The sequence below is a fragment of the Herpailurus yagouaroundi genome, unplaced genomic scaffold (assembly GCF_014898765.1).
Source record: "Herpailurus yagouaroundi ecotype Mexico unplaced genomic scaffold, PumYag 29, whole genome shotgun sequence".
NCBI lineage: Eukaryota > Metazoa > Chordata > Mammalia > Carnivora > Felidae > Herpailurus > Herpailurus yagouaroundi.
In genome coordinates, this window is record NW_024412377.1 from 86,689,116 (window position 1) to 86,706,383 (window position 17,268).

The following is a 17,268-nucleotide window of genomic DNA, read 5'->3' on the forward strand; positions in this document are numbered from 1 at the left end:
ATATATAAAATTACATCTGGATTTTACTGCAGCATTTTACCTTTTGGCTTTATTTTATGTCTATGAAACTTCAGTAAATATACTAGCAATAAAATCAAGTAGGATGTCTCCATCTGATTTGGGAACTATGTGGACCTGGAAGAATCTATCAAGCAAGAAATGTTATCCTTATGAAAGATGTTATTAAGAATAAGAAAGTAGCTTTTGCCATTGAATATGTTAGACTTAAACTTAACATAAATTAAGGGAAATGTATATTCTTATAAAATGAAATTATAATGGAAAGATTTTTTAAATCCTCAGGACAAAGAATATTAATTAATTACTTGTGTCTACCTCCACAAAAGTTTCATAATAAAGATTACTATTTCCATACCAAGTAAAAAAGACACAAATGTAGTAATAATCACATTTACAAACAAAACATTATTAAAGTAGGAGATCAGAAATTTCTGAGTTAGTATGTTTACCACCCTATTATATTAATACACTTTAAAGTCATACATTATGGGCAGAGAAACCTCAGTATATAGAGAAACTAACTAATTTGCCCCAGATCCCATACCTGGCCATTGGCAGAACCAGGATTTGAACCCAGGGAATCTGGCTTCTATACCTAGTTGTCTGTATAACACACTGTTTACAGAAGCAGCAGGGGGCTGTAAAAGATGACTCAGGGCATGGAATAAGCAAGGGTAGGGAAGAGAAATATAGTTAAAGGAATTCTCAGACTCCTGCCCATATAATCAATACAGCAAATGAGAAAAGTTCTATACTTATTAAAAATTAAGGTACAGGTAAATAGTTTGACAGACATTAATACCAGTGAGGTTCCTATTCCTGCCAGAAAAGGGTTCTACATGTAAAAGATGAAAGACTATTTTTTAACAGAGTGATTGAGTATATTCACAGCTCATAGGTTGTATGTGTGTTTTTTTATTCTTAAGTTTATTTATTTGAGTAAGAGAGTGTGAGCATTAGCAGGGGAGGGGCAGGAAGAGAGGAAGTGAGAGAATCCCAAGCAGGCTCCACACTGTCAGTGCAGAGCCCGATGCAGTGCTCAAGCCCACGAACAGTGAGATCATGACCTGAGCCAAAATCGAGAATTGGACACTTAACCAACTAAGCCACCCAGGCATCCCTATGTTTGTTTAATTTTTTTTTTTCAACATTTATTTATTTTTGGGACAGAGAGAGACAGAGCATGAACGGGGGAGGGGCAGAGAGAGAGGGAGACACAGAATTGGAAACAGGCTCCAGGCTCTGAGCCATCAGCCCAGAGCCCGACGCGGGGCTCGAAGTCACAGTCCGCGAGATCGTGACCTGGCTGAAGTCGGACGCTCAACCGACTGCGCCACCCAGGCGCCCCCCTATGTTTGTTTTTTTAATGAAAATACAAAATGCTTATAATTTATGTCAGACCACATCAAACACTGTATATTATGTCTCATATAATCCTGACATTCTACTGCAGAACCAGCCCTCTACATCATAACACTAAGAACTATATCCTTCCCTACTATCTTTTTAAAAACATTTTTTTACTGTTTATTTACTTTTGAGAAAGACGGAGAGAGAGACAGAGTGTGAGTGGGGAGGGCCAGAGAGAGAAGGAGACACAGAATTCGAAACAGGCTCCATGCTCTGAGCTGTCAGTGCAGAGCCCGATGCAGGGCTCGATTCATGAACCATGAGATAATGACCTGAGCCAAAGTCAGACGCTTAAGCAACTGAACTACCCAGGTGCCCCTATTCTTCCCTACTATCTAGCTTCTATCTCACACTGTCTTGTATATTCCTTATGAGTTGGAACTGTCTTCTTCTTTATAATATCTTATTACATTATTATATTGTATCTTGTATTATACCTTTGTTATTCATTATGTCAGTACCAAGTTGGCCTTCCATAAATACCCACTGTATGAATTAATAAGACAATGGTAAAATTCATTTCCCCCTAGTACTAATGAATTATAGTATGTTTGCATCTTGCAAACATGGGAAAACAGACTTTCATTCTTATAAATATTCAAAATTATTGACTCTAAAATACCACAACTGACCTGAGATACATATAAATCCAGAAGAGAAAAAAGCTTCATTGTATGAAGATAAGTTGTCAGTCTCGGCGTAGACCGCATGCATGGACATGTATGAACAGGCACATTCCACGTAGTCTGAAGTGTCCTCAACCACTTTGCAAAACTGACTGTCAGACAACCAGCTAGGGCAAAAACACAATGGTCACTACTGCTCTTTTATCAACACTTAGGATATTGAGATGGCTTTTAAAGTAAAAGTAACTTACTGAACTTAAGTGTTCTTTACTCAATCATTTAGCATACCAATTTTCAAGAAAAAAACACTGGAGGGAATATCTTGTCTAAGACATGACACAACAGATCCCACAAGATACCCCAAGAAGCAGCCTAAATACTAACCAAACCTGCAGAAGCATTCCTGATACCAAAGCAGCCAGTCCTCTCAAGAGAGCAGTGCCAGCCCTTAATCTAAAGCAAACACACCCAAGTGCAGATACACTCCTCCCTAGCATTCAAAAATACCAAAAGATGGACAGAGCCACTACGTGTGTAGTCTTCACCCTTCTTCAAACAATCCTTGTAATTTTTTTTGTTTATTTATTTATTTTTGAGAGAGAGAGAGAGAGAGAGAGAGAGAGAGAGAGAGAGAGAGAGAGAGAAAGCATGCATGCACGCTAAAGTAGGGGAGGGGCAGAGAGAGGGACAAAGAGAATCCCAAGAAGACTCCTCACTGCTAGCTTGGAGCCCAATGTGGGGCTCGAACTCAAGAACCGTGAGATCATGACATGAACCAAAACCAAGAGTCAGCTGCTTAACCTAAGGAGGTACCCAGGCGCCCCAATTCCTTTGAACCACATAAATTACTTAAAAGATTTTCTACATTTCTTTCTTCATTTTTGTTTAAATTTTGAAGCCAGTTATATTTCATAAATGTTCTCCAGCATTCTTTCAAACGTTTCCTTCTATAATATCTGGCTTTTAACACAAAAACTTTGTAATGATTACAGCAAATACAGGGTTAGATGCCAAGCCTTGTGATCATTCCTCAGTGACTCTTGGTTGAGCCTCCTCCCTTTGATAGTGCCTCTTGAATCCTTTACTTTTCTAAGGACTTAAAACTTCTTAGCTACAACAACAGATTCAAGTTTGAAGCATTCATTATTAGTTATGTATCAAGGATGGCACAGTATCTATGTATTAAGTTTAAGATCTCTCACCATGCATTCGAAATTTCAACTAAAAGATTTTTACACAAAGAAAAAGACTAACCAGAATTTTGCTGTTTGGAGGACAGTTACCCAACACAGCTGTTAAATGTATTTAGAATTTTAGTCTGTGCAGGTGAAAGTCAGAAATAAATAGAGCCTAGTGACTAAGCCCTCTGGGCCAGCCATGCCTGACCCTACAGCACTGATGGAGCTTCAGGCATTAGAACTGCTCAGAAACTGGAGGCCCTAGGCCAAGGAGATTCTACAGAAGAATCATTCTCTTCTTCTCATTCCTGTGCATGGTTTAATTCTAAAATGTACTCTAAGCCACATGTGGACTAGAATTATAAATTCCTGCTAATTCCTTTAAACACAGAGCATCAGATTCAGAACTATAAGCCAGATGGAAGAGGCAAAAAAAATCTTTCCTGCCCAACAAATTAACCAATAAACAAAGGAAGGTTATGTGAATTGAGTAGAACTCACACTAGGTCCAATGAGAGCAGTTATAATAAAGAAGTAATGTGTTAAACACATCGTTAAATTGTTGGGCTACACTTGCTACCTGCATAATGCCAATTTCCAATGCTGCTTTGTCATTTCATTGCAGGGATTTTTCTCCACTCTAAAGTCTCACCTGAGGCTACCCTGTATGTTCAGTACAAAAATTGGGCTCAACGGTGGTAAAATGGGGAAGGACTGAATTTTTATTTTAAAGAATTATTAAGTACCTTGCAGCAGCCTGATTCCAAAGGAGACACAGAGACGTGTGGGGAATAATCCTGGGCTCAGCAGCATAAATCCTATAGAGAACTTCATTGTTGTCAGTCAAGAGTTGTGAACTCTGTCCTTTCACACTCAAAGATAGTACCTGTAATAACAAAAAAGACAGAAAAATGGTGTTTTAAAATCAAAGGAAAAATCAATTCTGAACTTTGATTCATTTTCCTAGTCACTTAAATCACTTGCTTACTGCCACTACTTAAATAATTAGCTTACTTAGGAATGCAGGGAATCTGACTGGTTTTTCATTGCAAACATTTTACCTCCACTTGAGTTACCGAGCCATCTTCTGCAGACAATGCTCACTTTAACTGTCTGGCTTCATCATGAGTGGGGAACAGAATATGATATAATATTAGTGAAGGCTACATTTTTCACTTTCCCCACTATATATATTTTCCTCAAGAAAACATGAAGGAGCTATTTCCAACTATATTTGAGACTGCACATTCTACAAATAAGTTCATGAAGATGGGACATGTTTCATAATTAGCTCACCATGTGCAGTCCTGACCACAAATCTGATCGAGCAAATGCATTCTGAGGAGTGTGTCTACTAAGGAAAAATCAGATTCCAACCACAGAATTCTTTAAGTCACAGATTACCTTATTTTTCAGGGCATGAAGACTGTTTCCAGTTATAAACCACTGCTGGCTGCTATACTCTGTAAACTGGACTAATTCACAAGTCCTTTTTCCAGCCATTATTTCTGCATCTGGAACCTCCAATAACCTCTCTGGAACTCGAATATAATCACCTTCTTTTCCTTCAAACTTGTGACCATTGATTTGTTGAGGATACCAGCGAAGAGCCAGTATGGACAAATAGGGGCAACTGTTAAGGATGGTCTTGCTTCTGTAACAGAGAAGCAAAAGGCTGTGAAAAAAATGGCACGCATTTACGTACTCATATGCACTTCTATCTGTTAAAATGCATTACACAGGGGCTCTGTTCTTTATGCACAACCATGACATTACCAACCCAGAAGCAGTAAAGACAATGTGCTTTCAGTTCTTTTATGGTTAACTGTCAGGAAGGATTGTTTTCCACAGAACTTTCGGCATCCTTTTCCTGATTCCCCTTGTAATCCAAACCACGGGTTTTAGAAACTGAGAGCTATTTCACGGATATCAGATACAATCTGTGTCTTTTCTGTGTTAGTCACATCAGCATTGGTGGAATGGGTTGAGGAAAGGGTGCACCATTAAACTGAAACCTCTGCTTTATTTAAGAATATTGTAAACCTTATACACCCAGAGCCACGTTTTCATCAAGGGTTTACCTCATCTCTTTCTGCTCCATCAGAGCATTTCAAATCCAACCATGTGACTGATAAGAGAAACTGCCTAGAGCTGGGATCTTTATCCATTCAACAACTCTGTTTTAAACACCCTAGGCATAAGATGGGCTTAGTGAAAAGTGCTTCCAAACCTCAGTGTGTGTTGAAATCACTTGGAAGCTTGTTTGAAAATACAGATTTCTAAATCACATCCCAGACTTACTAAATGAGAATCCTTGCCTGGAGAGGAGGTTAGGGGTCCTACAAATCTTTTTTTTTTTTTTTTTAAGTTTGTTTATTTATTTATTGTGAGAGAGCATGAGCAGGGGAAGAGCAGAGAGAAAGGAAGAGAGAGAATCCCAAGCTCTCTCTCCACGCTGACAGCACAGAGCCTGATGCAGTGCTCGATACCATGAGATTATGACCTGAGCTGAAATCCAAGTGTCAGATGTTTAGCTGACTGAGCCACCAGGGGCCGGCCCCTCCAATCTTTTTTAACCCCCAAAGAATGTAACAAATCTTGTCTTGGACCCATCATAGTTACAAAGAAGAGATACAAAGATGAATCAGATCTGAAACCTGCCTAAAAAATTTGGAGAATATTATGATTTTAGGGTAAAAATTGTGCATTAAATGTTAAAAGTTATATGGGCCACAACAAGCAGAGAGTATGTATAATTAAATAATGGAGATAATGATGCCTTGTCAAAATCCCTAACCTGGGAGATGGAGCTGAGAATTTTAAACAGAAGATCTAAGGAAGAAAAGGAAAGGAGGGGAGGGCTTTTTCTCTAGTTATATTCTCTCTCTTTAAAAAAATCTTCCATAATTTTAACTACCACATTTGAATCAGTGCCTTCAAATATCTATCTTTAATCCAGTCATTCACTTAAGCTCTAGACCCCTGTTGTACAGGACTCCTAAATCATCTCAAGCTATGTAAACCACCCACACCTTCACAACAGCTCACCAAAACCTCATCTCTTAATATCCTCATTCAGCCTCTCACATCTTCACTGGTGACTCTAAGCTACAAGCTGCAGCCCCTGCCCTGGTACAATGCCGCTGAGACCAGCGGCCACATGGCTGCATACCTTTTGCCCACTCTCCCTGGAATCTAAGGAGATTTAGTCCATCAGCGTCATCCTGGATGCCATTACCTTGGGATACTGAGACCTATCTAGTATGCACTGGCTCTACCCAGCTTTGACACTACAGTGCCAAATTCCTGGCCCAACTGTCTGGGAAATAACTATACTCCCCCTGATACTTTAACCTCCTATATCTACACCCTTCTACCACACTCACTTTAATCAATCCCACAGTCTGTTTGACACCCCAGCTGATGTGAAAGGGGGAGAACCCCACATTAACATGTAGAATGGTACCACTACAAATCCACTGACCAACTGCAGCTGGGCCCTCAATACACTGACATTGTTTTAACTTGGCTTCCAATTGTTCTAGATGCCATCATTCTCCTCAGCATCCCTGCTCAATTCCCAAATCCTTCACCCTCAGTCACTGCCACTGAATACTGCTTAAGACAATGTATAAATAACACACATTGAAATGGTCAACAACTTTAGAGTTTTCCAAGTAAAAAATCTGGTGTTGATTACTCTCTTATTTTTGAAGTTTATTTTGTCACCTATATGGTAATTTTACCACTAAACTGTTTTCGAAGTACCATCTTCCCCATGTCCCTGCTTCAATTTCAGGCCTCATCTTACCTGAACAATCATCCCCTATGTAGTCTTCCTATTTCTTGATTTATCATCTTCTTCAGCCTTTGACACTGTCCTCGACATGATGGTTCTAAAATCCTGAGTCTGATTCTTTCAAACACACATGAATCCTACCTATCTTATTCTATATTGGGTCTTTTTTTTTTTTTATGTTTATTTATTTTTGAGACAGAAAGAGACAGAGCATAAACGGGGGAGGGTCAGAGAGAGAGAGAGAGAGACACAGAATCTCAAGCAGTCTCCAGGCTCTGAGCTGTCAGCACAGAGCCCGATGCGGGGCTCGAACTCATGGACAGTGAGATCATGACCTGAGCCGAAGTCGGACGCTTAACCAACTGAGCCACCCAGGCGCCCCTATATTGGGTCTTTAAAGGTTGATGATCTCCTGAAACACACCACACTATTCCTGGCTGACTGCCAATACACAAGCTGTTTCCTTCTGGACAACTCAGAAGGAAAGGTAAGTCTATGGAGAGGAAACACATGGCAAAAAACATATTGATTCATTTCTTTATTCTAGTCACTCATTATACCATAACCACTGAGGATCTGCCACATACCAGAGACCATTCCAGGCCTGGGAATACATTAGGCAACAAGGCAGAAAGGTAACTCCTTTTGTGTATCCTATACTCTTTGAGTTCTCACTATGCCTTTGAGGTCACAAATATGGGAGCCAACATTCAAAGCAGGGTAGATGGTTCACATGTAAGACAACCTCAATATCATAATGATCTTGCACAAATATGGAAAAACAAAAGGAAAAGATTGGCACTATGGGGAATTATAAAGTTATAAACTATTTGATTTCATTGAAAAACAGAGCTGAACACAGTTTAAGAGAGAAAAACAATAAAGGATGTTTTTTAACCACACACACACACACACACACACACACACACACACATACTGGCCTCACTGCAAACTTACATGAAGTAAAGAAATGATCCATTTCAGAGGTTTCTGAAGACATTAGGGACATGTATAAAAGGTAGTGAGTAGCTGAACTAATCACTGGTCTCAGACAGATATTTAGGACCAGTGGTGAAGACTGGAGAAGGGGCCTCCTAAAAAGGTATGCAGAGGTTTGCTGATGAACTCCATTAAGAAAACCTCAATCCGGGGCGCCTGGGTGGCGCAGTCGGTTGAGCGTCTGACTTCAGCCAGGTCACGATCTCGCGGTCCGTGAGTTCGAGCCCCGCGTCAGGCTCTGGGCTGAGGGCTCGGAGCCTGGAGCCTGTTTCCGATTCTGTGTCTCCCTCTCTCTCTGCCCCTCCCCCGTTCATGCTCTGTCTCTCTCTGTCCCCAAAATAAATAAACGTTGAAAAAAAAAAAAAATAAAAAAAAAAAAAAAAAAGAAAACCTCAATCCTTAGGACTCACTCATTAGAGTTAAGAGTACAGCATAAAAGGATGCTGGTTTTGTACCTTAACCTCAAATCAGACCCCAGCACTAACCTGGGATGAAAGTCGTGGGCACTTTATAGCCACAGGGGTGGCTTGTTACAAAACAAGTGGTTACAGTCTCTTCTGACCACAAGGCATAGTGGTCAGCAGGGGATAGGGAATTACGCAGGCCTGAACTGACATCTCACCACGACTAATCGTGTGACCCTTGACAAGCTGAGTTAAGGTCTCTCCACTTCTATACCTGTAAATGGGAATAATGAAAGTTCTAGCCCTATCTTTGACCAGCTGTTTACAATGATCTTTTATAAGAAGAAAATATAATTTTTAGTAAGGATTAGGTTGAACCATATGAAAAGTTCAATATATTATACTTTCTTTTACCTACAAAAAAGGCAACTTCATACTGTTCAATCTAGTACAAAGTTGAGGACTGGAGCAGAGGTACACTTAATACCAGTCTTCTCATTTTATTCCTTGATCTCCCTTGTAACCTTTTATATCTGGATTGACTATTTCTTTGAACTTCATGTGTCTTGGGATCTAAGAGCTAAAGCTAAAAGTTTTACATATTCAACCCATATATTAATTTGTCAAAGTTTATAAAAGGCACTAAGTAGATGTCTGAAATTATTATACCAGATTTTTAAAATATGGCCTCCAAAATATTCCTGAATTTCAATGTGACTTAAATGCTGATGAAGGCATTAAAAGGAATTACATAAACACTTTTAATCAGAGATGTTTCATTAAATAATAGTCACTGCTTCTTTTTTATTTCTATTTATTTATTTTATTTCCACCTTAATTTTCCACTTGCACTTATTCCCACAACTGCTCTCTTCTATTAAAGGTAAGGGCAATAATATTTCTTTTTCTTTCTTTCCTTCCTTCCTTCCCTCCCTCCCTCCCCCTTTCCTTCCTTCCTTCCTTCCTTCCTTCCTTCCTTCCTTCCTTCTTTCTTTCTTTCTTTCTTTCTTTCTTTCTTTCTTTCTTTCTTTCTTTTCTTTCTTTTACATCCAAGTTAGTTAGCAAATAGTGCAATACTGATTTCAGGAGTAGATTCCAGTGGTTCATCCCCTGTGTATAACACCCAGTCACTACTTTTTAAATAGCCTGTATTACTGTGTGAGAATTGGAAGGAAATCTCCATTTTTAACCAGCTCTATTGTCAGCCATTTTTATATTAAATCAAATAGAAATAAAACGTTTTTAGATCACTTTACTAGTTATCCAATTAACTTTCTGAATGTAATTTAAAATACCATGACTTCTGAAGAACACTAACATATAGTTACAAAATTAATTATATAGTTGATAATGAACATGAGCCACATTTTATTTTTTCCTTTTCCTCTTGCTTGCTTTCTGCCATGAAACAACTACTCCAAAGTTGAATAACACTGGGAGAGCTGCTTCCAAATACATAAAACTGGACTATAACTTCACCGCAACAGTACATCAAAACATGTCTAAAAGTTGGAATCACCTTCCTTTTTTTTTTCTCTGTTCAGAATATATCTTCTATTATATCATAAGAGTAAGCAATAAGCCATTTTTTTAATTCTTAAAAGACCCTTCAAAACAAGAGGAACAGGAACGTATTGCTGACAGGATACATTCATTTTTCTTGATGTAGTTACTATGTTTTCTTCAAATAATTACTTCATTTGCCCATTAGATACAATGCATTGACTGTATAATCCTTAGTTACACATTTAAATGTGAATTTGCATTGCATATTACTTTGTAAACTATGAAGGAATACATATCAAGTATGATTTAAAAATACTTACTTTTCACCAGGAGAGCCACAGGTAACATCAGTCAGCAGAGAAAAGGCAAAATTCTCAGTCACTTCAATGAAGTGACTGAATCCCCTAGTGTCTTTGCGCTTTGGGTTAATAAGAGCACAGAGTATTTCATAAAAAAGATTTCGATTTTCAATACTGAATGCCTGGCTTTTTCCTTCAACAGTTATCTAGAAAAAAAAATTCCAGTATGAAAAAAATATCTTCAAAAATAACCTGCTTAAATGATATGTATGGTACAGTACATGTTCTTTAACACTTCTTTAAACTAGCAGAGGCGCCTGGGTGGCTCAGTTGGTTAAGGGTCCAACTTATGGCTCAGGTCACCACCTGGAGGTTCGTGAGTGCGAGCCCCACATCAGGCTCTGTGCTGACAGCTGAGAACCTGGAGGCTGCTTCAGATACTGTGTCTCCTTCTCTCTCTGCCCCTTCCCCCTCCCCCACCTCTCAAAAATAAACATTAAATTTTTTTTAAAAAGTAGCAAAATAAGGAAGAATCTATGAAGAATTTAAGAAAAACTGGTATAAAAATATTTCAAATTTACTTGCACTTGAAAAAGCATAATCATTTCTTAAGAAAAGCCATGATCAGCAAAACATATTTTTTTATTTAATAGCTAGATGGTTGCATGGATCACTTATTCTTAACTATAATAATGAACATCACGAATATTAAAATTAATCTCACTTTTGGATCTACCCGGGAAATAAAAATAAGTACAAGAATATTTGCCAATAAAAAAGCAAGATTATTCTTGATTATCTGGCTTTCAATGAACAGACATCACTGCCTATCACTAAATTTCTCAAACATCAAATAAAAATATCCTTTTCTAATCAAGAGTAGTCAGCAGCTCCTGGCATTCTTGCCTTTATCTGGAAGTATGAGGCTTCCTACCTTAAAAAACCAGGTTATTTGTTGTTTGAGGGACAAGGAGAGTAAGAGGAAAATAGCTTTCATGATTTACTTTGGTTTTCTTTGCCAGAATGACAGGGACCACATCTTTATTGTTAGATTAAGCACAGGTATAAAGCCATTGATTTGTTATTCCATTATTCTTATATACCTGAGAAGTCTCTATAAATTCTTCAAAATCCAGATTAGTCATCACTTTCTCTGTGATTTATACACTGTGCCCCACCTGTCAATAAACATCACTCTCTTTGTAACTTGCACATACCTTTATTAATGAATTTTTGACAACACTGAGATGATCTGTCTGTTGCTACTACCAGTGGAGTTTTAAAGTTTTGTAATTTACACAGAGCCAAACTGATAGCTGAACTCAAGATCTAAGTTTATAAGAATATCCATCTCAAAGATAGTAAGGAAGAATGGAGAAAAATCCACAAAGAAAAGATGATAAAAGATACAAAGTAAATTTATCTGGCAACAAAACAAAGTAAAAATTTAACAAATAAAAATTACAATGAAGAAAAGCAAACAGCTCACTGACTATTGAAACAATCAAACTGAATACAATGGAATCAGCTCAGGATATGCTTCCAGAACTCCGAGAAAATGTAACAGATAAATAAAACAAATCCATGAGATCCAACAAGCATATAAAAGAGCTGGCAGAACCAAAAAATAAAAATAAAAAAAAAATCCCCCCCCCCCCCCAGAGTTCCTTGATAAGCTAAAGAAACAGTCATGTCTAAAAATGCAAAGCTTGTTATACTCAAAAAAAGAAACACCAACAGATGCACTGGGTGATTGTTAAATATTATTTCAAGTGTTAAAAAAAAATCCTACCAGAAACCAGATAGGAAAGAAAAATTACCAAAAGAGAAACAAAAATTCAGTTTGACATCAGACTTTTTTATAAATGAAATGCCAGAAGCCAACAGAGCAACATGTGCAGTTTTAAGAATTAAAGGTTGTCATCCAAGAATGCTGGAGCCACCCAACCTTCCATTCATATTCAAGGGAAATACAAAGTTTCTTCTGGTAAAGCACTCAATAAGTAAAACAAAGTGGCCATTTATATAATCCCTGCTTTGTATGGGTGCTATTGTCAGCACTGACCTATAACATTAGCTGTCTTTTCACTTTCCGTGGGGTGTATGCAGAAAGAAATTTTGTTTAACTTCAAACTTACATATTAAAAATGATTCATCCATGTTTTCTATGAATACTTTCATGGTATCAGTTTTACAATCTCTGATCTGTCTGAGATTTATTTTGGAATAGTGTTTAGGACAGAGATCCAGCTCTATTTATCTTACAAATGGTTAAAAAGAGCTGCATCAATAACATTTACAGAATAAAAATTTTTAACCCATTAATCTGAAATGTCACTTTTATGATGTGTGGAGTTTTCATATGTGCTTGCATTTATTTCTGTACTTTCTGTTCTCTTTCATCCTCTCAGTGTCTATGTCTGCACCAGTGTCACTGTGTTTTAATCGCTGCAAGTTCATAATATAGTTTTCATATTTGTGGTGTGGTGAGGTCCCTACCATTTTTCTTCTTATTCACAAAATTTCTGCCCATTCTCACATGTATATCCTCCAGGTCAACAATGACATCACTTTGTCCAGTTTAAAAAATACAAAATAACTTACTGATATTTTGATAGGGACTATATTGCTTTTATAGGTTTATTTACAGGAAACTGTTGTCTTTATGATGCTGAGTCTTCCTATGGTGGGACAAGGTATAAATTTCTCTTTACTCAAGTTGCTCAGGGGAATTCAGGAGAATTTTTCAATTTTATTTATATAGTATTAAGTATAATATTATATAAAACATATTATAAAATATATAAAACTATTGAATAAGTCAGCTACTCAAATCACCAGAATTAATGACATACATATAAAAATTGAATTTGAGAAGACAATATGCCATACATTAAAAAAATTTTAATAACAATACATTTTGAAAACAATGTTTACTAATGATTACTCAAAAAGAATTACAAAAAAAGTTAATTATATTTTTTCATGAGTTTCTTTCATAATTCAGTTTTACTACTCATGACAGATCCAATGAAAAGCAAACAATATGTACTACTTGACAATGCTAGTTAAAGAAATGTTGATTCTACACCAATAATATACAGTTCTCTTACATAGCTTACTGAGGAAATAGAATGTCCTTATCTTCTCTAAATCACATGAAATAAGGTTCTCTTTTCTGAAATGGAGCTACTGTGCATTCTTTCCCTCTTCTTGGCCAAAATCAACGTGTTATTGTCCTAGGCCATTTCATTATTAGAGAGTTTAAGTAACAATATTTCCCACCGTGAATTCTTTTTTTTTTTTTAAGTTTATTTATTTATTTTGAGAGAAAGAGAGTGTCTATGAGTGGGGTATGGGCAGAGAGAGGAGAGAGAGAATCCCAAGCAGACTCCGTGCTGTCAGCACAGAGCCTGATGCGGGGTTCGATCCTAGGAACCATGAGATCACGACCTGAGCAGAAATCAAGAGTTGGATGCTCAACCGACTGAGACACCCAGGCACCCCATCCCATAGTGAATTCTTATCTCTAGAACTTTCTCTTCATGAAATAGCAGTCACTTCTCTTTGTTTTATTTTTATTTTTTTTTTATTTAAAATTTTTTTTTTCAACGTTTATTTATTTTTGGGACAGAGAGAGACATAGCATGAATGGGGGAGGGGCAGAGAGAGAGGGAGACACAGAATCGGAAACAGGCTCCAGGCTCTGAGCCATCAGCCCAGAGCCCGACACGGGGCTCGAACTCACGGACCGCGAGATCGTGACCTGGCTGAAGTCGGACGCTTAACCGACTGCGCCACCCAGGCGCCCCACTGCTCTTTGTTTTAAAAGCTATTTGGCAAGACTCCCTCTTCTTGCCTATGTACTTTATATTTTCTTTTCTACCCTTCAGGCATCGTATTTTAAGAGACCACATGAGAAGTAAAATAGGAATGATAATCTAAAACTCCGCTGTTAGTATTTTAAGTACTTAAAGGGTCACTATGTAAAAATACACCATTTATAAATTCATATGCATGCATTCAAAAATTTTCATGCTTGTACATAAATATATTACTAAGAAATATCTTGATTAAGAAAGTCCCAAATAAATCCCTATAGAGTCTTTTCCTTTAATAATAATTCTTTGCAGATCTCGTCTTTCATTTACATTTTTAGGATCATTTCCTTTTAATTTCATTACTGGCATTACTCTAAATAAACAAATGGGTTAAAAATAAGACCTGGTTGATCTAAGTCCACATCAATTTGAATGCCTGCAATCATTTGGTCATTCCTTATTTCTTCTTCTCTGAGAGAAGGTGCCCTGTTCAGTGCCCAGGAGGAGCAGAAAACAAGCAGAGAACAACAGCTCCTGTTCCATGGAAAAACTATGTAATCTAGTCCAAGCCCTTTCTACGGGCTCAGAAAACTGAGATGAAATCTCACAAGATATTCATCCAGCCTCTGGAGGTTAGCTTCTGACATCTGGTGCCCCCTTTCAGACAATGGGCTGTCCTTGCCACTACAGATTACTGATTATTCTCCAGGCTTAAGATTGAGCTTTCCAGACAGACATCAGCAAAATTACAGTGTCTGATATGATGAATTCCATTCTTATGTTCATAAATTTAACCCTATCATAATTTCTTGATAACTAACATTATTTACTGTTTTTTTTTTTTTTCATTTTTTCAATGAAATTTTACTAATCCAGCTGCTAACGCTTGCAAGGGCGTCTTACCTTGTCTGTTAAATGAATCACGGCGCTGAGCTGTTCATCTGTGTTCTCCATTGCCACTTTCATGCTGATGCTGTGGAGTACTCTGTTAAGAATGTCACCATCCAGGGGCTGCTGTAACTGATCCGCAAGTCCCCAAAAGGACTGTGAATCCGCATCAGAAACGAGAGTGATGTTAGCAGTCCCATATACTTTATCAATTCTGGCCCCACCTTTTGGGTCAAAGAGAACAATCTGGAAGCGTTTAGGAAAAGGATTTAAAGACCCTGTGTCTGGTGTTAGGATGACATCCAGTATGGTGTTCCTCTGGCCAGGTTCAAAGACCAAAGTGCCTTCAGTTCTCACAAAATCCTTCCCTGAAAGAGCTGGAGAGATGAGAGTACGGCCAATTTTTTCAGCACTCCTCAACTCCTAGAAATTAAACAACACCACTGAAGTGAAACTGTTAACACCTCTGATTTTGTCCTGAACAAACTCTACCTTCTTAAACAAATCCTGTTTCTCTTAAACAAACTGATGGGCCATAACAACATTAATACTAAAACATGGGTTCTTACATTTGCTCTAATCTCCTAAGATAAATTAGAGAGATAAATACACAGTGATGAAATTAGGAAAGACAGATGCCTTAGAATAGCTCATGGAAGAGAACTAGAAAAGAGATGCCACTATTGCCTCATGGAATTTCTGCAGTTGTAAACACACTGAAAACTGTGCTTTATTTTTTTAAAATTTATTTATTTTTTGAGAGACAGAGAATGAGCAGTGGAGGGGCAGAGAAAGAGGGAATCACAGAATTCAAACCAGGCTCCAGGCTCTGAGCTGTCAGCACAGAGCCCGATGCAGGAGTTGAACTCAGGAACGGCGAGATCACGATCTGAGCCGGAGTCGGACACTTAACCGACTGAGCCACCCAACTGCCCCTGAAAACTGCGCTTTAAATAATTCACGCTGCATAATAGAAGTATGGAGGAAATGAGAGAATATTTATATCTTCCTTCTCACCTAAAAAATCTGGGAGGATGGAGTTTGGAGGAGTACAAAGAAGGAAGAGGGGAAGAAGGAGGAGGCAGAAAAAATTGGTCTCTTGTTGGTTACACTTAAGATACGAAAATGCCCTAAAGAATATTAGGTCCTGGCCATATGTACTTCTGATTTTCTCCAAATTATGGTCATTAAAAGATTTTTTATTTTTAAGTGAAGCCTGAGAACTTAGGAAAGAAAAGGTAATGTACATTCATTCACAACTGAGCAAACAAATATTAAACCCTCGTGTGTGCTAGAAAACTGTGGACGCAGATGTGAACACAGAACACCTGTATTCATGGAACCTGTTCTAGCAGAAGATATAGGTAGTACAAAAGTTAGAGAATCAACAACATAATTTTACATGAAGATGAATTTTTTGAAGAAAAATAAGACTACACAAGGGGATACAGGGTGATGGTAAGGGTACTATTTTAAAGAAGGTTGGTCATAGAAGATCCTGATGTGATATGTGAGCAGAGACCTCAGTGACATAAGCAAACAGGCCATAAGGGATCTGATGGGAAATATTGCAAAAGTCCTGAGATGGGAACCATCTTAAAATGTCAGATGAAGAACCAGGAAGCCAGTGTGATCAGAAGGATGAAATGAGAAGAAGCTGACATGAGAGAGGTGGGCAGGGTCAGACCATGTACATCCATTATACAGAGAATGGCAGGAAGACACTGGGGATTCCAGCAGTATAATGACACATTTTATCTCATATTTTCCTGAGTGTTCTGGCTCTTGTGCACAGGCTAGAGCAGGGGGTGAACATGGAGGCAAAGAGAAGAGATGGGACTTCTGCATTACTTCATGCAAAACACAGCTATAGGCCTATCTAAAAATAACTGGAATCGGTGATGTTTTCACTCTCTCATATCTTTACATCCCTTAACTTTATGTCACAAATACATAGATATAAAGGAGCTTATGTTAAGACAATAGTATTTATGTACAGAGAATGCTGACCCACCAAAAGTATGCATGCTACAGCTACTATTTGACTATATGATTATAATCTATGTAAAGTAAAATGAAAATTGATATCTTTGTAACAGTATTGTAACTTAGTCCATAATTATTTTCTCATCCTTGCCAGCTACTAGAAAATAGAATTTTAGGTCTCTGTCCTCTACTTATGTCAGCATTCAGAGAGACAAAATGCAGTGGCAATGAAGGAACAGGAAAATAAAGTACCAGAAAGGTGAGACTTTCCTTTCTGTTTTTAAATTACATTTTTAATTTTGAGATAACTGCAGATTCACATGCAGTTATG

At 37.7% G+C, this 17,268-nt stretch overlaps 1 protein-coding gene across 8 annotated transcripts in view; it reads right to left on the reverse strand.

Annotated features, from left to right (window-relative positions):
* ADGRV1 (adhesion G protein-coupled receptor V1) overlaps positions 1–17,268 on the reverse strand; it is a 607,523-nt gene that overhangs the window by 329,563 nt on the left and 260,692 nt on the right. For 7 of the 8 annotated variants that reach the window (XM_040448735.1, XM_040448763.1, XM_040448752.1 and 4 more), the window contains 5 exons: positions 14,967–15,374; positions 10,264–10,448; positions 4,640–4,889; positions 3,982–4,121; positions 2,064–2,224 (listed from right to left, as the gene is read on the reverse strand). In XM_040448735.1, coding sequence (XP_040304669.1) covers positions 2,064–2,224; positions 3,982–4,121; positions 4,640–4,889; positions 10,264–10,448; positions 14,967–15,374 — 1,144 coding nt within the window. Of the gene's footprint in view, positions 1–2,063; positions 2,225–3,981; positions 4,122–4,639; positions 4,890–10,263; positions 10,449–14,966; positions 15,375–17,268 lie in introns of those variants that run through there. The other variant, XM_040448779.1, reaches the window with a different exon arrangement.